The sequence below is a fragment of the Hirundo rustica genome, chromosome 8 (genome assembly GCF_015227805.2).
Source record: "Hirundo rustica isolate bHirRus1 chromosome 8, bHirRus1.pri.v3, whole genome shotgun sequence".
Classification (NCBI taxonomy): domain Eukaryota; kingdom Metazoa; phylum Chordata; class Aves; order Passeriformes; family Hirundinidae; genus Hirundo; species Hirundo rustica.
Window position 1 is genome coordinate 7271404 of NC_053457.1, and position 24444 is coordinate 7295847.

General features: G+C 39.1%; 1 protein-coding gene across 3 annotated transcripts in view; it reads left to right on the forward strand.

The window, feature by feature from the left end:
* Nucleotides 1-24444, forward strand: part of FAM13C (family with sequence similarity 13 member C) — a 118285-nt gene that overhangs the window by 25431 nt on the left and 68410 nt on the right. For all 3 annotated transcript variants that reach the window (XM_040070776.2, XM_040070777.2, XM_040070775.2), the window contains exon 6: nt 7652-7698. In XM_040070776.2, the coding sequence (XP_039926710.1) occupies nt 7652-7698 (47 nt within the window). The remainder of the gene's footprint in view (nt 1-7651; nt 7699-24444) is intronic.

Genomic DNA, 24444 nt, shown 5'->3' on the forward strand with positions numbered 1-24444 from the left:
GGAACAAGACAGCCAAAAGCTTGGGAATTACTTTACAAGGAAGAATCTCAGTGTTTCTTGGCAAAAGCTGCCTATGCTCAAGGCTTTCTTGGTAAGAGCCAACAGTAACAAGGTCTTATTCTGAACAGGAGTCTAAATAAACAGAATGTTTCTGCCTTTTTTGAAAGCTCACACACAGAAACCCTAAAGTTTATTTCGAAGAAGGCTGAATTTTAATATAGTTACAGCCAGACACTCAATTTTGAGGAGGGGTTCTAATGAAAGAAAAGAGGAGTTGAGTCCCAAATGGAGACTTATGGAAAATTCTCTTTTCTTTATTTTCTTCGAAGTACTGACAGGATGGAAATAGGTGGTGGTTTTTTTTTTTTTTTTTTTTTTTTTTTTTTTCCCCTCAGTTCTCTGTCTGGTTTCTTTAACATAAACAGACAAAACTGTAAAGCATATGGTGACTGACTTAGCAGTAATTGGATTACTAGCATTGGTTACTATCAAAATTTTATTACAATAGCTACAGAGGTGGCTGAGTTGTAGGTGGTCATATATAAAGTACCTTTTTGGGGAGTGATGGAGGGTATAATTAGATGGCATTAGATTTACAAAGTCCTAACTTCTAAATGCCTTCAATTTTTTTTTCACTCGTGCCTGGAAGGTCAGTATCTGCAATGCTGTGCCATGTGTAGGTGGGCCCACAGCTTCACCTATCTGTCTGTCAGGTACTTCCCTGGTGCACACAGGTGCAGGAATGTGGAGAACTCTCTTTGCCAATGGTTTCCCAGCTGGGTTGAGCACTGATAGATCTGTGAGTGTGCTACCAGCACCAGAGGCTCTGCCTGTTATGCTGGAACCAGCGCAAATGCCATTCGATGCTGGTGCTTTTTCTCAAGGGCTGCGGCTTCAAAGGTGTCTTTGGTTCCTCTGGCTGGATATTTCAGTATAAAGATAACATCATCAGAGATAAGAATAAGGAAAAGATGAATGATCCTGTTTATTCTTGGGTTCTTGCTGTTTGTTTTCCCTGGGCTGGAAGATACAGTTAAGAGGAATTTCATAACGAAACCTTGCATACTTTACGCTGCTGCAGAGCTGGCAGGAACCGATACAAGAGAGGGTGGGGCTCTGCCTTAAATCCTTCTCCTTCGTGCATTATTCTCCCCCTTGGCAAAATTCTGTCTTCTGCCACCTCTGTGTTTCTGTTTTAATAGCACACTGCAGCGGGAATCTCAGACTGATGGGGGAAATGTGACCCGGTGTATCTGTGCAGTGCAGAGAAAGCAGGAGCCCCCTTCCCTTGGCATGTATTCCAATTGCCAGTTCCCGGTGTGTCTTTATATTATCAGTGGAAATATTGGTAGGAAACCAAACAATCACTACTGAATGCACTGATCTGCACAACTAGTCTTCAGATAAATCAGGATAGCTGCTCAATCTTTTGCATTTGGTGCACGTGGCAAGAGCTGATGCGCAACAAGGCCATTTGCTGAGACCTGCATACAACAGCAAAAGTAAAGGAGACACGCCGATCTGCAGAACAAAACTGAAAAAATTCCTACCATATGTGCAGCACCAGTGAGAAAAATGAGCCATTTATTCCCCAGTCCTAAAGTAAGTTTATAACTCTCTTTATGAACTTGTTTTTCTAGATGCAAGCATAATAAAATGCAACCCATAATTTGTTATAACAGCTCACAATTGCACCTGACCACATGACAGATGTTTCTGAGGTCTTGCAAGAACCTGTAAGAACCAGAGACAGACCCAAAAAGCACAAAGAAAATCACAATAATAAAACTATTAAAAGGCAATAAACTTTTAAAATAATTGAGGAAGTATTTAAATTAAGAAATAATCTCCATTCCCATTTCCTGGGAATGTGTACTGTGCAAGGAAGTAGAAGGTAATTATGCTAAGAAGACCTGTGGTAAAATCTTTAATTATAATCATTCAGAGAGAAGTTAATTAAAAGCACATCTTTAATGTAGCAGAATGGTTTTCCCTACATGCCACCATTTGGGACCGGCTCTCTTCTGCCCTCTCCGTTATTTAAGTTAAATAGTTACAAGTAGCTGTGATTGCAACTTATCTGCCGAACAATGCCTTGTGTTCCAGGAGGGGTTGTGCAGAAGGCTTTTTGCAGGAAAAGAAATAGCCCCTCTCAGTCTTTATTACCGCGTGAAGAAGTTACAAGAGTAACTGCACGATTTGAATTTCTGAGTTTCCTGGGAGCTGGCCTTAGCCATGCTCCCTTTTTGCTCATTTTCCACCCCGAAGCGGATGCCAGGTGTGCGGGGCAGGAGTGATATGGCTGTAGGTGCTCAGTCTGCTGCCACACCTCGCTCCACGAGCTGCTGCTCCGGCGCCGCGCTCACAGCAGCGCCTGAGCCCCCTGGGATGGGAGGTTTGGCCATGGAAATAATGTCAGGGAATAGTAGGTGGGTGTGGAGGTGTAAACACCGCCGTGCAGAGGAGGTCTGGTGATGAGGGTGGTTTTAAAATGCCCAGCGGTTAGCACTGCTTTGCTTTAAAGGGAGAGCTTTGGTAGCAGTGTCTACCTGCATGGAGAGCAATGTCAGGCTCCCACAGCATTTTGGTAGTTAATCATAGATTATGGAGGACAGCGGAGAGGATTTCTCCAGATTTTTTTTCCTAGAAATGGTTTAAGAGTTTCTCAAAAGGTGGAGAAATTGACAGATGCTGCAGTGCTTTGAAAAATCTGTGGGGTAGGAATGTACTCCCAGTCCAGACTCTCTTCTGTGTGACGCATCCATGCCCAAATACTTGGCATGTATGTTTTGGTATTTGGTGGGGTTTTTTTGTTTTTAAGCAATGAAATTTGTTTCCAAAACATTTCTATATCTCTTTCCCAAACCAGGCTGTACTAAATTATTGCTAATGGGGGTAATGTTTCATTTAGATACAGTCTTCCCAAATTAGACTTTGGCTTATGGTGTTCAAAACCAAACAAGCCCTTCCGCTGTTGCAGTTGTCCACTATTTCTGGCTCACAAACCCCACACCAGTAGTGAAATGCATCCTCCCTCTGCCCCCAAAAAGTCAGTACTAATGAGCACAATCAGACAAATCAGTTCTGAAGCTTCTAGGTGAGACATTAGGAACACCTTTTGAAAAGAGACTGACTGAAAGAGAAGGGTTAGAACTCCTGCGTCTTCAAAATGTTTGTCTGTCCAGCAGGCAGTGTGCCAAGAAATTGTGTGCTCTGAGGCCATGTGTCTGCTGAAATTTGAGGGAGGTGGAAAGCTGACTTTGAGGCTGGCTCGAACAGTAAATGAACAGGACAAGAACTTCCACTCTGCACGGGTTTTGTTTTCAAGCTGTTGTGCAGCAGGCACTTGAAAGCTGCTCATTAGAAGTCTGTGAAGAGCTGGAGGTGCTGGGATGATACAACTGATTTATTTTTATTGGGCAAAGCAAACCCTCTGAAGGTGCTATCTGAGCACCAGAGTGAAGTGGCATTGCAGGGCTCTGTGTGGCAGGTCTGAGTTGGGGCAGGGAGGGAGGAACCAGAGCAGTAGTGTAACATATCTAAACTGACATTTTAATAGGCAGCAAACAGAACAAGTGACAAATTGAAGAGTTACTATAGACACATTTAATCAGGGTAATTGGAAAGCCTTTTTTTAGGAGTTTCTATTACCCAGCTCAGTGTAGAGAAATGCTGAGTTCACAGTCGTTTCAGTTTCAAGAGTTGATAACACAGTGGGCGATTGCCTGGTTTTTATCAGCTCTCTGAGTGAAGTTTTTCAAGTTAAAAGAAGTCGTTTCTGTTAAAAGAATAAATATTTAAGCATATGAGGGTTTTTACAAACTGTCCACAAAACAATATGTCATTAAATTTTTGTCAACTGAGGTAACCTTAGGCTGCCAGTAATTTCTGTTCTAGAAAAGCTGGACTAATATGTTCTTGCCATAGAATGAGAGAGAAGGCCCAGTCAAAAACAAATGTTTCTGCCTCTACTAATTTGTAATATTCTGTACAAAAGATCCATTCATAAATTTTGGGATTAAGGACTTAACTACTTGTTATAATGAATACTTAAATATTATCCATTTCAAGATATGTTTGTATGAATTAGGGTTTCTATCACAGGGTTTTTCTTTGCTAAAATTATGTTTTTCAACATAAAATATATTCCTTAAGGGTAAAATCATTAATATCTCTGTTTCAAATCTCCTAGGTTCTGTTTTGAAGTTGAGCTCTCTACAGCAAATGGCACACAAAATTTTCATCCTGCTTAAAATGGAGATAAAATATTTCAGTTGAGTAGTAAAAGTATAGGTTACATGTGTAAGATATGCATCACTTCCTTTCATGCTAAAACAATTCAGCTCAAACTTCTTGCTTGTTCATTAGCAAGATATTTATTACCGTTGTAAATTTATTTAGTACCTTCTTGATGTTACACGACCTCAGATTATTAAATGACTATCAGACATAATAATAACTTTCAAAGAGCATAATAAAGCTAAATCGGTACAAGTGCTACTGGGTACTGCAATATAATCCCAATTTTAAAAAGTGGAACTGAAGTTTTTAGGGATTCTTGTATGTTACATACTTAGAGAAGATGAATTAATAAAATTAATACCTGTATTGTTGAGCTCTGTTCCTCTTTGTAACGCAAATTCCAGCTCCTGGTTCAAGGAAGTGCCAAGATAGGTGCAGAGTAGCTGAGAAAGAAATGTCAGATATTGACTCAGATTTGCTGTACCTGTGTCCTAGGGTGACTTTATGATGCATGTAAGAAGTCCATTGTTTTCTGTCTGTAGCATGTGATCTCTCAAAGGTTATGTTTAAATAAATTATCGCATGGGTGTACTCACATCAGTTCATTTTGCTATGAATTTTGGGATACTATATTCAGAAATATGTGCAGCCTTTCTTTGAGGCTTGGTGTTATTTCTTCTCTCCCAACAGTGCTTTTATAATTATTTTCTTTTATAGGAAGCCAGAAAAATATTTGCCATAGCAAAGTTTAGCAGAACAAACTTAAGGTGTTATGTCCAAAACACCATGGGGAAAATTTTGGGTTATAAGGACGTGCATTATTTTAAAGTACTTGCTTATCTTTAAACACTCTTGCCACTGAAGAGCATGATTTTGGGGCTACAAGCTGGTGTTTTTGTACAAGTAGATGCTGTAAAAAAAGTGCCCTCAATGCACTGTGCAGATTGAAACTATCTTTTTGCATTGCAGTTTTTCACTTAGAGGAGTACTGTGAAACAAATGGTTTTTCTTCAGTGCATTTTACCCTCTATTCAAAGAGCAGTCTGGTTAAATATGACAGGCTTTGTGAACCATTCTGCAGTGGATTAACTATTAGTGAAAGAAGTAAAAAAATTTAGACGCAAAGCCTAACTTTAAAATAGAAAGGGGAAAAAAAGTCACTGTATTCTTTTGCCTTTTCAAATACAAAGTGTTTATTTTGCAGTTTGTTTTTTTTTTGTTTTGTTTTTTTTTTTTTTTTTTTTTTTTTTTTTTTTTGTTTGGTTTTTTTTTTTCCTTTTCCCTATGGCTCCAGATTCCTTGGCTGCAAGAGATGTATTTTTAAATTTTGAGTGAGTTGTTAATTACAGCAATTTCTTACGCTAACTAACTATGAAGATCCCTGGAGAAATGTCAGTTTTTATGGGGAAATCCATGTGAGATTAAAAACCAGTGATGTGTGTTTAGGGAGCAGTGACAGAAGCAATGACGCAATGTGCGCTGTGCGCTCACAGCTGTACCACTTCCACAGAGAGTTTATTTGTTAGTATTGTAATGTTCAGGAAGAAAACACTTCTAGTGCCTCTTGTTGAAAATGTTCCTGTGAAGACCATGCAATAATTAAAAGCTGATCTTTCTGGAGAGAATTTGAACAAAAATAATGCTGACTCTTTAACCTAGGGGAACTGCAGCCACGGCATGGGAGAGGGGAGGCCTAGGATAAAGCCCCAGATATTTAACAAAACGTTGGAGCAAGTCCAGAATAAAATAAGGCAGCTGGATGGGGTGGGATGAAATGCACTCACTCACTGGAGTTTGCAGGGGACATTCCTGGCTTCATGATTTTAGAATAACCCAAGATAGAAGAGCCCTCAGGGCTTCCTGAGGAGGAGTTTTCCTTGCTCCAGAGTGTCTGCAGTGCTCAGACAGTTGTATTAGCTGGTAAAACCAGCACACTGTGGTGCTGGAAAGTGAGAAGTAGTACTTTTGGGTAACAGGATTAAAAATTTGCAATCTCTTATTAATAGTCAGGAAATTTAAAGTGAACCTGGGATTCCTGCATGTGCATTAAGGCAGGAGAGCAAAGAAAGAAAATGAAGAGACTTGGGGTTCCAGGTGGGCATTCTCACGTGCCAGCCATTGACCTGAGGGCTCTTGAGCTCATTATCTTTCTTTTCAGCTGAGCATAATCAGTGTTAGGCTTGTAAGTGAACGGAAATTCTGTAGCTCAGCACCATGCATGAGATTCCTCTTGGCAGGCACCAAGTTCTTTGTGTGTGTGTGTAAGATTTGGGTCTTGCTTTATTTAACAAGGCAGTTCAGTGCCAGCCTGCTTAGTATACCAAAGCTCTAGGAATTAAGCACGAGTGTTTCCCTGATGTGGGACTAAATCAGAAGTTCTGCATTTCCATGATAATTATTCTAAGCTTACTTGACCACTTTTTGTGCACAATACGCTCCTCCTAGGCAGCTCTGACTGGGTAAAGCTTTTTCACTGCTACGAGATAACCACATGACAGATGTAATTGCAGTAACACTTTTGTGTCTGTATTGCAACCTGGTGAATATTTAGAATTCTATTTTTCTAGTAGAGGCAGGAAAAAAAGTCACAAGGAACAAAAGGATGAAAAGGGTATCAAAACTAGAACAGATTTTCCAGTTTCCATTCTACGTGGTTAACTCTCTGGGGTCCAGATAACACAAGATCTGATTCAAAACTCTATTATCTACTGAGGTCCTTCAAAAGGGAAAATGTAGCTTAATCTTCAACGACAAAATCTCCAGTTGGTTTGGGGAAAGACTTTTTAAATCTTTCCGATTTGGCTATATTGGTGTTTCTTCAGATGTCTCCTGTATTCAACTATGAGCTCTTGCAGTTTTATATTTGTATCTTCCATTTGCCATAATATTTACTGATTGCAGGGTTATCACAGCTCCTATATTGTGGGTACCCTGAGCAGAGGGGAATTTAATATATGGAATGTGTGACATTTTTGATGACCTCTGTCCTTTTAGATGCCTGTAAGTGACCACTTGACCTTTTCTGTTACCTCTGACCACATGGGTGACCTTTGAGTTCTGGATGACCTCTGACCTTTCAGCAACATTTTGAGCCCATTCTGACCTTGCAGTCACTGCAAGACCATTTGTCCTCTTGCAGTGACCTGTGGGCCAGGATGGCATCAGAACTTTGGGGATGACTTTGATTCCTGAATGACCTCTGATATGTATTTTATTAGGATTCCGTTAATGTGTCAAGCTCCTTTACCAGGGCTGAGGTCTTGACTGTAAGAACATTGCAAATGCTTAGAAGCGCCAGAAGTGCTGTTTACCTTCCCCAAAATAGCTAAGAAAGCACAAGTGAGCAGTGCCCAAACTGGTCTGGAATTGAAGTCTAGCCTCCTACATTCTGTTTCTCCTCTCTACACAGGCAAGCAACACAGAAGATGCAGGAGGGGACAGACTCACGTTGCTAAGGTAGGATGAAAGCATCTTTTGTTTTAACTGCTTCATGGAAACATTTGGTATCTCACAGGAAATTCGTATGCTATACTACTCTCATGTAATTACCGTTGGTTTGTTAGAGATTTGCTGAAGGAACAACCTAAAGAGTGAAACTTCTCCAAATCTTAATGCTGATATGTGTCAGCTGAAGACAGACAAGTGCAGACCACTGTCACAGGCTGACTCCCAAAAAAATGTATTGTTGATTCCTGCATGGGTTGTTTGTGTGGAGTTTATTTCTCAGTATTCCTCTAACATTTTATTGCTCTTATAAATCCCTATGATCATGGGTCATGTGTTGCGGTGACCTGAGTGGCCAGGAGGAACTGCATGGTGTCAGGAAGTGTTTCATGAATTTGCACTGGTGTGGAGTTGCACCAGTTGGCAGAGATAGAATAAGTAAATACATCAATAACTGAAATCCTTCACTGTGTTTCTGTCAGAAAGACTTGGTTTTTATGAGACTGGCATTTCTCTAAGCAAACAGCATTATTTTATGCCCCAAGACTAGACTTCCTTGCATAATTTCTCCAGCAGACTTCTCTGACCACAGGGACATAGCTTAGTAAAAAATTTCCTAAAGAAATATTTTAGCCATAAAACTTAGAACCACTTCCACCCCATTTGCATTTTGGAGCAAAAATAAAGGGACTAAGCTAATAGCCAAGCCACTAGAAAATCATGGTACACATTCCAGTCCTTAAGATATTGTGAGGTTTTTTTCAGAGATCAAGTTTTTTTGAATTCTCCAGTAAAACAGCTGAGGAAAAGATATTATGGTTCAGAACAATTTCAACTATTTCCCAGATATTTCATACTGCCAGATGCTGCTGTAATATCCCACTTAATATTCTGTTTGCTTTGCCAGTAATGCAGCAGATTAATAAACCACATTAGGTAGGAAATAGCTTATTGAGAGAACTAGGAAAGATAATTCAAGGCTTTAGACAAAGCCATTGAAGCAGAAATAGGCTGGCATTTCCCAAAAGCTAATCAAATACTAGCAGAGCAGTGAGGGAGTGTAACACATCATTTGGAAGTCAAAAGTCAAGGGAGAAGATTTTAAAAGATACTTTAGAGAACATTGCTTCCATTTGCCAGCAGCCAGTGCCTCCCAATGTCAAGCCTCTATCACTATAGAAATTACCAAGTCCTGTTGAAACAATCATCTGCTTTGTGAGGGAGCATCTTTTAAATCAGTGTGATTGCTTAGGTCTCATGGAGGACCTGCACATGCTCCTCACTCATTGCTGGATCTAACACAGAAATTCTGGGTGTTTTATTTCTACATTTTTGATCACAAACAACTGGCAATTGTTTATTTCTGGTCACACTGAATTTAAGATCTTCCTGTCACACTGTTGGTAAGTAATGGTTTGGATGTCCATCTGGGTTATAAAACAACTGAATTTCAGTAGCTGCAATGAGAGGAGAAATTAAAAAAAAAAAAAAAAAAGAAGTGTGAGTAAATGTATTTTATAAACACTGGAGTGTATCATCAGGGAGGCTCTGGCTGCTCAGCTTGAACTCTACTGCAGCTAGGACACTCTTCTCAGGGATTTAAGGTCAAATCCTTTTGGATATAGAGTGGGATTAAAGCCAATTTTTCTGTCTTGTGTTTGTGCTACACATTTTGAATAAAAATATTGTTTAATTCTCAAATATTTTTGGAAAATTCTTGTGCTATGATTTTGTCTCCCTAACTGAAATTCCTGAAGAACCCTAAGTTCTGTATCCTTGCAACATCTAGATTCACATTTCTCAGAGAACTTAATGTTCATGGCCATGCATTCTTCTGCAGCCAAGGTCTGGTGAAGGTCAGCAAAAGGCTTTTATTTATTTTTTTTTTCCAGGAACTTCACTTGATTATGCCATTCTTGAAAGCAATGCTTTAATACTGTTTAAGAAGTGTTGTCAAGTGGGCTAATTGCCAGTGTGAATTTCCTCACTTGTTCGTATTTATTTCAACAAAACTAAGTAAAGGCTGTTGGTAAATATTCACTCTGCAAGACCTTAGGCCAGCCAATAAAGCTGTAACCCCAATTGTCTGTTCCTGTCACTCTATTGAAGTGAAAATGCACAGTAATTCGTTTCTGGTAAAACAGGATGAACAAATCACTTGGCTATTTAATTTGAGGCAGTGTCTTGTCTGAGCCTGGACTGGAGCACTTGAATGAAGTGAGCTGACCTCCAGCAAGCAGGGGCATTATTTACATTGAGCTCTACTGTTGGTCTGAAAAAATTATCCAATGCCAAGGTCACTTCTGGAAACGGCTTTTAGATGTGATAGTCTGCTCCCCAAAATGTGTACTGCACAAAGACCAAAGTCCATGAAATAAGTACACAGGACAGAGAGCTGTAGCCTCAGTCTGCTGTGATGAAAATAAGTATAGCAAGAAGCCTCCTGGGTGTATTGTGAACCCTCCTGATTCTGAACCAAAATGTTGGTATTTGGTTGCCATCAAATCACCTTTTCCTTAAGTCTAAGCACAAGGAATTGCTGTTCAGTTTCTCAGTAAATACTTCAGTAAAGAATGATGCTCTCAAGAATACACAATTGGGAAAGGACAGGAAGTCTACTTTAGCTTTCCCAAAGTGATGGCTGCTTCTGAACTGAGAGCAAGGCTCGTTCCCACACACCTTCTTTCACATCCCTGACGTGGAATATGTTCTCTGTTGTTTGGAATACCTTGTGCTGCTGCTTTTATAACACAAACAGTTCCAGAGAAAACAAGATGATGCTTCCCTTTTTCAGTTTCTTGTGCTCTTATATTCCAGAACTGAAACTTGTCCCAGCAATTTAACATTTATCAAATTCCTTTTATCATGGAAAAGTGAGGACAACTCCCTGTAAGTTAGCAAGTTACAGACTTCTGTGACTCTAATTTTGTGTACCAGGAGATGTCTTTCATTTACGGTTACATCCTGTTAAAGTAAACCAGCATGATGCCACAAGATCCCTGTCCACTGATTTTCTGTTATGTTTCATAAAGGCTTAATTTCAGGGCTCATACAAATCTCCCAACTTAGGAATCAGGTATACAGAAATGTGTTTGATAGATGTCCACAGTGTGCTTAGCAGGCAGTTTTAATCCCCATATTAAGTTACTTATTAAGGGCAAATAAAAGTGTCTGTCTTGAGGGACGGATTATTAGCATATGCAGGAAATCTCAAAATGCTGCAGGATAGTTTTCTTTTGGGGGAGAAAACCAGTCAAGGCATATCCATCCTGCTGGGCTTTGATTTTTGTTACTGTTTTAATGTAAAAGCTAATTATTAAATCAGATTTACCTGCTCTGCTGACTAAATTTGAGGCTCTCTGGAGACACAACCTATATCACTGTAACCAGGGCAGTGTCACCAGGCTGGCTGTGTGAACTGCTAAACGTTGCTGAATCCAGCAGGCACAAAGAGCACTGTTGTTTTTAGGGGAAACTGGTCTTTTGTCCTGCCTGTTCCAATGTCAGAATAATCATGTTGCCTTTTGGAAAGAGATGTGCAGAGTAACTGGAGTCCTTAGAGTACGAAATATTAAATATACAAAGCTGACATACCTTGTCACATCTATCAAGGATGTTTTGTCAGAATTAGGGAATAACAAACTAGCAGGTCCACCAAGGCAAGCCTGAAAAGGATGGAGTGTGTTTTGAAGGGAGGGATCGCAAGGTTGGTGGTTTTTTTCCCTCCTTTGATCACCAGATACTTTTCGTAAAATATGCAAAGGTGATGGCAATTTGTAGTGAAGACCAAAGATGGCAAAAAATAACAAGCGATGGCAAGTGTGTGATAAAGCTTTTCATGGTATTTTTTCCTCTGATGTGATATTTTTTCTGTTCATACTTCATATTTTAAACTGCTGGGGTTTTTTGGTTTTATTTTGGTCCTTGAATTAAGAAGATTGACCAAGGTTTGGAAATCTGTGGTTAGACAGTAATCTTGAGATAGTCATGCAGAACAATGGGACTACTTTTAGGGTTTTGCCTGTTTGTTTTATTTTGATCTTGCTATTTTTTTTTTTTTTTTTTTTTTTTTTTTTTTTTTTTTTTTTTTTTTTTTTTTTGCTTTTCTTGTGTACAAAATATAGGATATTAAAAATCTGATTTTTAGGTTTTTTTAGTAATGAGGTCAGTGATGAGGACTTACTAATCAGTAAAAGCTCTTGGCTTGCATTATTCTCCCCAAACCACATTTTCTAGGTGAGAATGTTAGAGAAATTCACTAATTTGTATGTTTGTCCACATGCATACTCTTGTACGTGGGATTACCTTGGTGCTAGCTGAGGTGATGTAAAATTCTACGTGAAGCTTTCTTTCCTTTGTTTTAAGAGGGTTTTTTTTGCTGCTTGATATGAATTTAACCCAAGTAAACATGATTGAAGGGAAATACATCCGTATTATTTTGCTCTAGCTTGACTATATCAGCCTGCACAGCCTGATTGTGGAGTGATGTGAGATGTGGGGTGATATTACTGTGTGGGCTCCACCACATCTGTTTAGAATGACCTGTTTTTGTCACTGTTACTGCTACTCCACTACTTACATTGACCTTTCGAAGTTTTGGGGCTTTGTTTGTTTTTGTTGCAGTTTTTCCCACAATAATGTTTGTAACGGGATTTCTTTCTGTTTATGCAATCAGGCTGGCCAAGAGAAAGCAAGTGCAGTCATTTTGGGCACTGCCTGTGGGCATGGAGGGAAAGATAGATCCAGGCTAAGCAGAGACAGCTGCATCTTCTCTGATAGATGAATGATTATGGGGAATGTGATCCACCCCAGAGCCAACTCAGCTCTGCTGGATACTGACACAAGGGATGCCACAGGGAATTTTTCAGGTGGTTTCAATGGGGATGCAGACAGAAATTATGGAACTACGCTTTCTAAGCAGGCATTGAGCCAAAGGTCAAGCTTTCATTTCTAACTTTCTCTGTTAGAAAGGATAGAAATTAGAAAAAAAAAATAGAAAGGAAAGAACTTTAGAGTATTTTCCAATCAAAAGAATAGTTTTCATCCAATCTAGTAAAATTAAATCCAGTAACAAGTGGCATGTGCAAGATCCTTGGAAAGCGTTCCTGGCAATCATCATAAATTGTAGCTCAGTGGATTCATTTCCAGCTTTGAGACTTTGGGAGTAGAACTCCACAGAAGTTTTAGGTTACCAAATTTTAATCTGCAAGTATAATTCTCTGAATGTCCCTCATTTCTCCTTAACAGCAGTCATTAAAATTTGCTAACACCTCACCCTTTCTTCAGAGAGCATGACAGACTGAGGCAATAGCAGTTTTCCAGACTTCATGCCAAAGCAAAGTTTTACCTTAATTGCTGTCATGCAGTTTGTTTCTCTCAGAGCTGTAAAGCAGGTGTCTGTATCTCAGCAGAACAGCGCCGTGGCAAATTGAACGAGGCAGGCACGAATGTATATCTCTGAGAGCTGAAACTGCTTTGAGGATCGTGAGTCATATCAGCTGTGTGGCAGGGGCTGAAGAAATAGAATTATAGAAACTGTTTTCCTATTGATTTCTTATGAAGATAGAATTCATTAACTTAAGAGCTTTGGGTAGTCTAGGTAAAAAGTGAAGTGAGTCCTTTTTACACCAGGGACAATTTTGAGCTAGAAAATTCAAAATTCCTCCAAAGGTTGCAGTTGGACTTGCTTTACTTCATACTTGGAGTCTGTCTCTCCTATCAAACAGCAAGGTTTCATTGCTGGCATAGCTGTGCACCTCCCTGAACCTCTCTGGAAACAGGGCTGTACCTCTGATCCAGCTGGTGATGTATCTTGATGGGAAATGAGTCGAATCACCTTGGGCAGAAGATACTTTAGGGGTGAAAGGTGTGTAAAGCACCACAGGGAAACAATGTGTGGTGTGGCTGTCCTCGAGCAGGGTTCTTTAACTGCAAGAACCAATCAGCACACTGAGCTGAGCTGTCTGGTTTTGTTTTCATTCTGAAGAGTGGGGTGCCAGGCATCTCTCATTTCAGGGTGCAAGCACAGCCATTTATACAGAAAGACAACAAAGAATGATACAGGAACAGGTGATTTGGTCACTCAGACTTGTATAACAAAATTCCCAATATGTTTGTGGTGGTCTGGGTCGAGTTCATTATACTATCATTTGCATACACAAATTTCCCTAGGAGTGTAATTTTGAGATTTATAATTGTCTAAGCCAACTTAAGATCCTATTTTCATCCTATGTGCTACCATGAAGTTATTATTTAACCTTATACTCAGTTAGAGTTTTGGCTTGAATCAATTTGAACAGTTATTTATCAATGAAATACGTATTTCCAGTACTCTGTTTCTGGGGGCTCTTCATTGCTCTGTTGCTCTGGCACCTTGCTGTCATGGTTTCAAGACCAGCTCACACTCCCTGTGAACTTTTTGTGGATATTTTTTAACATAATATGACATCCATAAAACCCAGGGATTTTCCTAACTGGAGTTAATTGGCAACACTCACTCGAGTGTTATTTTTGCCAAGTGCTGCTGCTGATCGTATTCCTATTCAGAAATATTTTAGGATGGCATGCAGCTTGCTAAGAAAAAGTTGCATTTTCTCTCAGCTCTTGATGGTTCCTATGGGATAAAATTCTTCTCCAGACAAACCATAAACCAGTTATGTCAATGAGGGAAAGAATTCCGGAGAATGTGTTCAAGAAGCACGTTCCCAAGTCAGAGCCCTTGTTGCAGAGAAGAGATTTCAAAAGTCTTAAATATACTTACTTAAATATAATTACAGACTTGAATTCCTCTGGAACTTCAAATACCTTTGAGCCCTTTTTTCTTCTAATATTTTCTTTCTTTTACTGTTTCTGAATCAAACAAAATCTGCCTGTGGTGTGAGAACTGCTAATTGGGCTTTTCAATTACCGTAAAATTTGTCACTGCTTCACAAAGCGTGCTGCTGTTGTGTGCTGTAGTGATAGTGTAATTAAAGCAGATGCAAAATATATAAATAGCCAGCTCTTTCTGCATGTGCTGTTCCTGCAGGCTGTGTGTGGAGCAGCCCTTGGCTCCAGGGAACGGGGTCGTTCTGATGTTAATGGCAGCGCGTTATTCCAGCACAAGCAGCTGTGGGAATGCAGCCGAGTACTGGCCTCTGCTTTTGGAGCTGTTCCTCAGCTTCAGAGGGAGTTAATGAGCAAATTGTTCTTCACATAGGGAGGGAATGAAAAAAAGTGTCTCAAAGCCGATTTCATTTGCTGCTGAAACAAAGTTAGAGAGCAGAACTCTTCAACTACTCGAATTAATTTTAGCTTTCTACCCTAAGTTTAGCATTTTGCATTTTTCATGACTCAAGACTGCATGGGAAAGATGGTATGCAAAGATTTTTTCCTAAAACAGAACTGTCAATATGGAATATTTTAGGTTTTGTTTTTATGATCAAATATGTTTTAATTTTGCTCTTTGTGTGATTTGTTATTCTGAGCAATGCTGAAGGAGCAGTGATGTCTATTGACTTTGTTGCCCTCCTGCAGAAACATCTTTTAAAATGGCTTAGCCTGGGAAATAACAGATAATGAATTTTACAAACTCCTTTCTCAGAAATGACACTTAAGGTCTGTGGTTTTCTTCTAGCGTGACATTAATGCTGTTTGTGGCACAGGAGGGCTGTCAAGAGAAAGTGAAAATTAGAGATATGAATCATCATGAAAACACTGGTAATGTTATTTTCTGTGACTGCTGGTCTGTGATGTAACTCTAGATCAGATCTTGCTTTATTACTGAGAATAGAAATTCAGTGGGATGGGAAAGAAGTTCCCTAATCCTCCTTGATGATTTATTTGATACCACAAAATATCCAACTGTTTAATCCCATTTAATTCTTTTGGAGTAATTTAGTAATTGAGAGCAATGGCAAAAAAACTCTCTCTGCACAGGAGGATGAGAATGCCAGTCATTTATTGCAACAAATTTCAAAACATTTCCAGAGAGGATGAACTTGGCCAGAAAGGTGCTTCTGTTATTTCTCTCAGATTGCTGAAGGGGGGATCATTAGGCCAATAAATTATTTACCAAGTTTCATGAAATGTTCTGAACCTAGAATTGAAGGCACTTTGACAGCACCAGCAATATAGTGCTGCACAAATATACAAAGCCTCTGATTTTGCCTTGTATTTTATTGAATAATTAATCATTTGCTCTCATATTTCAACTTCCCCGAATCCCCAGCACACTGGGTTGAAATGCTGCCTGTTTTGCTTTGGCTTTCTAATGATCTGAAGATTCAATTATGGCTGACTTCAATGAAGTAATTCAATTAGGCTTTTGGATCTTTATGAAGTAATGAAATAATTTTGGTGACTAACAAAGATAATATTTGGCATTGCTTTTCACTGTATTACAGTACTGGACATTTGTGATTTAAATGTTTCTGAGGGTAATTAAAAGGATGAAGTCTAAATGCTTCTGGTATAGCCAGTGGGGATTGCTGTGGAGGCCCTCTCTAATCAGCAGGGCAACATTTTTCTTTTTCTACTCATCTGCTTTGAAGACAGTTTTTATTCTGCAGAGAAGGCTCAGAAATTTTGTTACTGAGTTAATGTCTCAATAACTTCTCCTCACATGCCACAGGCTTACATCTGGATGGAATAAGGGAAAGCATTAGTAAAAGCCCAGATTCCTGGTGAAGAAGGAATTCTTTCTTTCAATTTGACTTGTGCATGGAATATTTTAAGTGTTTTAATATTTATGGTTAAATGTGTTTTGCATTTTATGTAGTCTATAATTCTGAGAAACAGCTGTGAAGCTTTTCTTACATTTGGCCAGTACCATAAGCTAATTAGAAACTGTGCTCTTGCACACCATCCTACATCTGAGTCCTTCTTGTGCCGCTCCAGTTGGAGCTCACGTCGTGTAAAGTCACGCCAGCATTGACCTGTCATAGTGGACAGGTATAGACTAAAATACCTTTCCAGTTTGTTGGCAACAGGAAGAAGGTTTGGATTTGGTTTAGAAGGGCAATTCTGTTGCACTGCTTGGATTCTGAAAACGTTCGTGCTCAGTGGTCTTTCCTTGAGTCACGTTGCCCCTGAGGGAGGAAATGTGGAGTGCAGACTCCCAAGTGGCACCTGGAGCTCTGCTGGGCAGGGCAGACACATCCCTGGCAGTGCAGCTGCGGCTGGTGGAGGCTCTGGGTGTGTGCAGGGTGTATTCAGGGCCCTGGATCTGAGCAGGGCTCTGACCTCATGGCCGGGGCAGGAGGGGCACCAAGCACTCAGTTGTCACACCTGCTCAGACTGCTTTGTGTGTGAAGGGTGGGTGATGTATCTTGGTCCAGCTGCAATTTAGTACCTATTGTTTTTTCTCTGTGACTGCTTGTTATTTTCCCTTATATTTTGATGATTTCTGTGTGAAGCACCGACACTCGTTTACCACCACGTTTCCCAAGGAAGGTTGCATTTTCATTCAGGGCTTCCCAAAGCTTTGGCATTTTTGCATCATATACATTGCACGTATTTTTCTTCCAAGTAATAGAGTGATATAGATATAATGAAATAAGAGTATCTCAAAATGAATGATTATTTACTTTCCATTTCCTATATAAGGGGTTCATAAGGAATAAATCCTTTAAAAAAACCAAACCAAAACTTTACTCTGCTACTTCTTCACACTGTAACTGTAGTAAAAGTGAACTTTCTGATTTTGTTTTGGTTTTATTGTAATATGTTGAAATGGATATGTCAACAGAGACATTTTGCTTCATAGATTTGAAGTTCAGTAGTTTTCCAGACAAACAGCATATTTCCAAATTATTGGAAAATTCATGCTGAGCTACTTCACATTGGCTAACTTTGCATGTCACCTCTGATGTTTCTGTTGACTGACAAAAAAAGGCTGTTATTTGTGATTTCTATTTTCTATTCTACTATTTCTACTTCTTTTGACTCTTTCTCTGCAAAGCCCTAAATCTAGTAGCCTGAAAGCCTGAAATATTAAAAGGAAGATACTGTGATTACAGTGAATGCAGGCAAACATCCAATCATGCTGCTAAGATGTTTAAAATCGATTGTGATATATAACTTGTTTGATGATTTTGAGAAATATTTTTATCTCTGAGAAGAATGATAAGCGGATAATTTATTTTTTTCTGGGCACAAATGAACAAATGTATTTTGTATTTTTTACCTTGGCAGTTCTTTGAAGCAGAAAATACCCAATTGCAATCTTTTTGGGGTTCAGGTTCAGTGTGGAACAACCCAAGGTGTCTTCAGAGAAAATTCTGAAAAGTTTGCTAATTATGCTTCTGACTTGGTTCTTCTAGAGACTGTACTAAAGTGGTCACAGGAAAGACAGTATCCTCGCTGAAATTCAGACCACAGGTTTATTTTTGCTGGCTTATGACCATATATTCTTTCTTTACAAAATATAATCTGAGAAAAAGCTTTAGTTAAGCCCTTATAATTATCACCTTTCATCCTCTGCCATTTGAAGGTTAAAAATGTAATTTACTGACAGAGAATCTTATTAGAACTGCATGCTGCAGATGTTATCTCAGGGATAAATCTTTCCGGTAAAATCCTCAATGTGCCAAAATATTGGTTTTTTAAGTGCTCCTCCCTTAAAAAAGAAATCAAATCAGTGACTCCTTCACCACTTGTCCTGAAGAGAATTAAATTGACAGAAGTTTTCAGAGCAGTAGCCTGAATGCCTTTCTCTCCCCCAGTCATGTTTTGAATTCTGTATATTGTATTTCTTCTTAATTTTTTGATGCAGAAGGTTTACTATTTTTTTTTTTTTTCAAAATTACAATTTTGTGTAAAAAGTGCTTCCATTTTTCTCAGCTGTTCAAACAACTGCATCCCTTCACAGTCCATAGCGTCCTGTGGGAATGGTCTGCGTCACGGTTTCCAGTTTTTCTTGTGGGTTTCATTTTAAAGGATTTGTTCAGAGGAGCAAGGACTGCCCTGAAAGGTGGTAACAGACTTTTAAAGAAGCTGTATATAATTAAAATGGTAAACAGGAAAAATTACTGCAGTGTTATTTGAGACTATTTTAAGCCCTCAGTCTGGTCACATCTGAGCACCTAGGAAGACCACAGGCGATTTTACCAGGCTTGTGGAAGTGTAATGTGGCTCTGCTGGCAGAGCAGATGGTGCAGGAACACAGTGGGTGGGCTCCTGGATAACATCCACCCAAAGCACGCAGCCCCAGGTGTCACAGAGCTCTAGGGAAAACACAGGGAGGTTTTGCAGTGATACTGGTAGATATTTTTGGGCTGACAGGTAAGGGCTCAGTTTACACCTTGCTCCTGCCAGGGCTGAGATGAGGTCGAGGAAGGGTTGCAGGAGCCAGAGGTGCATCAAACCTAGGGGGTTCTCTGAGCACACCGGCTCCAGGATGGAAGGAGGTACCCTTGTCCTGCAAGTTAGTATGTGATGGACAGCTTGTTTAGTTTCCCTTTGGTGGAGCTGAAAGGTATGAGGCAGGTTAATGAAAATATTAAGAAGTGGTCACCAAGGAAATATGACCTTCTTAACACTTCATTTTCCCTCTTTGAATTTGATTCATCTGTCCATTTCTGTCTTTTTCCAACGAGTTTGCTCAGATTGATGGCAAAACACACTTCATTTTAAAATACACCTTGAAAGCAGCAAGGCATTTTTCTTATTATATATTTATAGACTGTGTCCATGGCTTGATTTACAGGAGATTTTTGTTCGAAATGTTTCTGTTCTATGTGTCTACTTGTCTACTGCAGTCTGGTAACTGCTGTGAAATGTAAGGAAAAGGGCAGTTTGGGATTGGTGCAGCTGTAGAGACACACATAAGTTATAAAACTCAAGTTAGGAGCTGATTAAACACAGAAAATATGAGCCCACGCTGAGCTCTGACCTCACTACAGCAAAGTAAGAAGTGCCTGTGGTTGTGTTAACCAGTTCAAAATTAACTTTATCTAGCCACTGTATTAGAGTTACAGCAGTGATCACAGCAGATGTGGTTGCAAGTTTCAAGGAGAAGTACTCTAGAAATACTTGGAAATGGCCAAATTATAAATCCTTATGTTTATTTTTTTGTTTTTCTGTAAAAAATGACTTCTTGTGTCAGTCTACAAATATTTTCATGTTAATTGAGTGAAAAGTCAAATACGTACCAGTAACATAATTTTCTCTGCTTCACAATGCTCGTGTTAAATTTGAAAGCAGCACCCTTACAACATTTCAGACTGTGGTGTTTTTGAGAAAGCTAATTACTTATATGTTGTTTATTTTATTAGCAGTAGTCTCTCGCAGTTCAATTTTAAGGTGGCCAAAATATATTAGGTAATTTTAGCCTGGACATCAGACTGAGATATTCATGTTTATCTGAAAGCGATTACTCATATGAATATCTGCACCTAGATCAACATATTTTTATGAGAAGGTTGCCATTTTTGCTTAATTTTAGGCTGGACATTTAAGACATTTGTTCTTTGTCATCTGAAATGCTGCTGGAATACTCCTGATGTCCATCTTGCCTGCCTGGTCAGCACAGGCACCTGAGCTGGTCACTGACTGTTGCTTTTCTCTCCTCTCTTCTTCAAGTAAGACTGTTCAAGGGAGTTTAAATTTCTCATGAGGAGGTGGCAGTTTTGTTGCTTAATAGCCAGATATTTCAAAATTCTATTGACTCTTTCTTTTAGACTGCACAGGAGCTCTGGGCTCTTTCTAAAGTCTCTTTCATATCCTGACATAGATCACAAGGGTAGATTTATCCATCTATATCTATCTTGGACTTCTTGTTTTGGGTGTTCTTAATGTTGTTATATCTTGCTGGTCAATACAAAAATAGCTTTTTTATGAGAGAGGTTCTTTCTCATGTTCCTGCTGGCTAGGAAGGAATGGTTTTAATAGGGAGGGAGACAGTTTCTTTTTTTTTTTTTTTTTCCTAATTTGAGAGATGAAATTGACATTTCTGAGCACTGATCAGTTCTGGCATTTGTTATAGTATTGTTCCTAATGTTAAATATTGAAATTTAGACGTCTGCCAGTACCTTCAGTTTATTTGCAGCTTTGTGTATGTTAATATGGAGATATTATTTCAGCTTTTAGTGAAGCCTTAAAATAATTGTTTAAATGTTCAAGCCATGTTTTACTGCAGCATCTTTTCTAATGCTCTTAGCATTGCTGTGGTTAGCTGAAGTGCAAATTCCATTAAGAACAACAGCAAGTTCACACCTCATGCATTGGTCCTACCTCTCATGGGATTAGTGCATCAATTCACACTGGAGGTGTGATCCAGGTGCCCAAAAGCTGAGCAATCTCCTCTTTTCTCTGCATTATTTTCAAGGAGTTCAGAAACCAGTGCACCCAGGGGGGACCTTTGGGTGGGTAACTGTCCTGTTGAAACAGATCAAGAGATGCCATTATTTCTCATGGCCCACCTAGGCAGTGCGGAGGGGCACAGTGCATGTTTTACTGCTGAGCTCAGTGTCTTACTCTGCCTGGCCACTGCCTTTCAGAGAGGGCCAAGGTGCTGGTGGGCGAGGAAGGCTGGGTTACTTCCACTGGTTAGCTTTTGAACCAGTTGGAAAATGCTGGAAATAAAATTTTAAGAGACAAGGTTTCAAGGGGTTATATTTCCTGCTTCTCAGAGTCTGAGCTCCGTTTGGCGAGCGTTTCCGCTGGGAAACGGTCACTCATATGGGAAACAGGCTGGACAAAAGGAAAGATTTCCGATACGCCTATTTTCAGGTAGCTTCCTATCCAGATCAAGGCAATATTTTGTCTGGTTTTCTTAAAAGATAAAAAGAATCTCTCTGTGGCATTGTTCCTCCCCAGCAAAGACTCTTTCTGTACTGTTCGAAGCTCAAGGAGTTCATGGCCCTCTGGAAGTTTCTAAAGTGGTATCTTACACTAAGGTATCTTAAACTATGCCTGATATAGGTGTCTGTCAGGTGAAGGCTGCTAAATCACACTTAAAAACAAAAGGAGCCCAAATTAATGAGAATTATCTCAGTATCATCAGGCCACACACTTAGAAAATAAGTGCCCCTCACTGGGCCAGGCTGGTGAATGGCAATGATTTATTTACCCATGCAATGATTTATTTACCCATTCATTTACCCATTATTCTCTGACTTCCTGCCAATGCAATGTCAAGAAATATTTAGTACATGTTGTCAAAAATCATATTTCTTTCTTGCTTAAAAAAGGAAATACAGAGGCAAACTTAATTTAGCCTATGAATTGTCCAAGTCAAGAAATGAAAATTATATCCCGGCCTGCAAAAATAAATAGAAAACAGGAGGCTGGAGCCCCGGAGGGTGTCAGCATCTTCAGATGAGCCTGCATGGAGGGATCCATAAACCCATGGTTTGTTGTGTAGGGTTGAGGTGCCCCAGATACATTTGTTGGGGTATTTACCATGAGATATTCCACAGAAACAAAAAGAAAAATTGTGGGGTGATTTTCTCTAAAGATTACTGGGTTCAACATTGCCATACAAAGGTGTTTTTTTTTTCCTCTAATATTGAATATAGTGATAACTACAGAGATTCTCAAAAAAAACCAAGACTGAGAAGGTAACAATGTATACTCTTCAAAAAGCAAAAATCAAAATATGTTGAAATATTGTAGTATACGTAAACATAGTGTGTGGGTGTAATAAGCAGATTAGTACTTGAGAATTAAGCTAAAATAAATTAAAAACTGTGAGCAAAATAAATAAATGAAAACACCCAAACTTACAGACTTGAATTCTGTCAAAGCTAGAGCTGCCAAAAAAATCTGTTACACGTACATATATTTCATCTGTATATTACTTTTTCTGAGTGGATGCTCATCTTTGATTCTTTTCTTGATTTGAACATGAGGCAAATTGAATTATGGTTTCCTGACATAAAAACTCTCTTCTCATTTCCTTGACCCATTTTTCAGTATTGCCTTGGGTTAGTGATGGGGATTTTTATCTGCTGACTTCACTGTAAATCTCATTCTTTCTTGAGATGAGGTGGATATAAGCTGGCTGAATCATAATTCATGAGCTGTAAAATTAACAATCTATAAATTGTTTCTTTAATATTCGGGGTGCAATAAAAGCCACGTTTGATCTATAATAAATATAAGGAAAAAATGTAAAACTGTACACACGCTGTTCTGGCTTGTCCTCAAACAATGCACCATTTCTAGTTTTGGTAAAACTAAAATACCATCAAGGTTTTTTACTGAGAAGAACAAGTGATGGAACTGAACAACAAATAATTCGCACTGGGATAGTTTCTTTTGTCATTTTATGCTCATTTTCTATTGATCTCTGAACACTTCAGTGTCTTGCCAAGTGCATTTCTCACATAGAGACAGCAGCCTGTGTAGGGGACTAATGGAAAAATCAAGAGTGGTGGTGATGACATGGGAGAGTCTTCTCCCTGGAAACAGAAGGGCACAACATCTGTAGGAATTGTATTTCTAGGTGGTACTTTTGCACCAAGGACATGTGAAAAACAAACTGGTGGCAACAAATGCTTCTCTAGCCATTGTAAACATGTTGTGCGTACACTTGCACTCCTGACTTACACAAAAATGAAATCAATTGAGGGCCAGAATGTCAAGGTCAAATTCGGAAAATGTCAGTTCTTAGAAACTGCAAGGAAGAAGAAATTTCAGAAATAGTTTAAAAGGTTCATTTTGCTTGGCAGAGGGAGTCGTTCTAAAGGCTGTTTATTGTTCTGTCTCAAGGTAGAATTGGTGAGGCTGTGGTTGTATGACAGTCACCGTTCTGGCTTCCACTTAAAGGATAAAAAATTTTCTTTCTTCATGATACTGCTAATAGAGAAGGAGACACTTTTTGAAGCGTTTCACATTTTAAATACAGCAGTGGTTTTTCTTCTCCACAAAAGAATGTGATTTATTTCTAGTGTCATATTTCGTGTTCTCTGGTACAAATATAATAACAAGCTGAGGGGCACATGCAAGACTATCACAGGGTATCAGTGAAATATAAGTAAAGCCTGATTTTATTAGGTCAGCCAGAGATTAATGACTCCAGACAACTGCAAAGGTCTCAAGATGTCAATACTTATTCTTTTTTTAAACAATGAGAACAGGAAAAAAAAAACTCCAACAACAAACCATTAAAGACAGGTCTGCTGCAGTTCGAATGCTTTTCTTTGTCTGTTTTTAAGGAGAGGCATTGTGGTAATACTTCAAAATGTGCAAAATAAAAATCTGCATAATTCTGATGTAGATTTAGACCACTGAGATACTCTAGGAGTGCCATTATTTTGCTTTGTTATAAAGTTTGGCATAAACCCTAACATCTGAGTTAGATGACAGCAGGATGTCCTTGGTATGTGTCCCTATTGTTTAGAAAATCTCAGATTATTCTGCCACTCACCATGAATATTGATGTGCCATGGAGACGACCCTACTATTCCCCCTACAGGTTTTATCTCCACTGATCAGCAGCACGATTGTTTTCCTAGATGTTATCAAATAGAGTTGGATAGAAAACTATTGCCTTGTGCCTGAAAAGCTTTCCAAGCTCTGAAGTACTAAAAAGGCATTGGTGATCTCTTGAGATCTTCTATTTGGTATGCATGAAATCTATTAAAATAATTACTTTTTGTTGAGAATGGATGTCTGGTGTGAGGTAGCTTCATGCAGTCATAGGACAGTTTAGGTTGGAAAACACCTTTAAAGGTCATTGAGTCCAAGTGTTTACTACAGTTTTACTGTAAACTGTTACACATATAGGTATTTAGAATCCAGAATCTTAAAGATAGATCAACAGATCTGAAAATT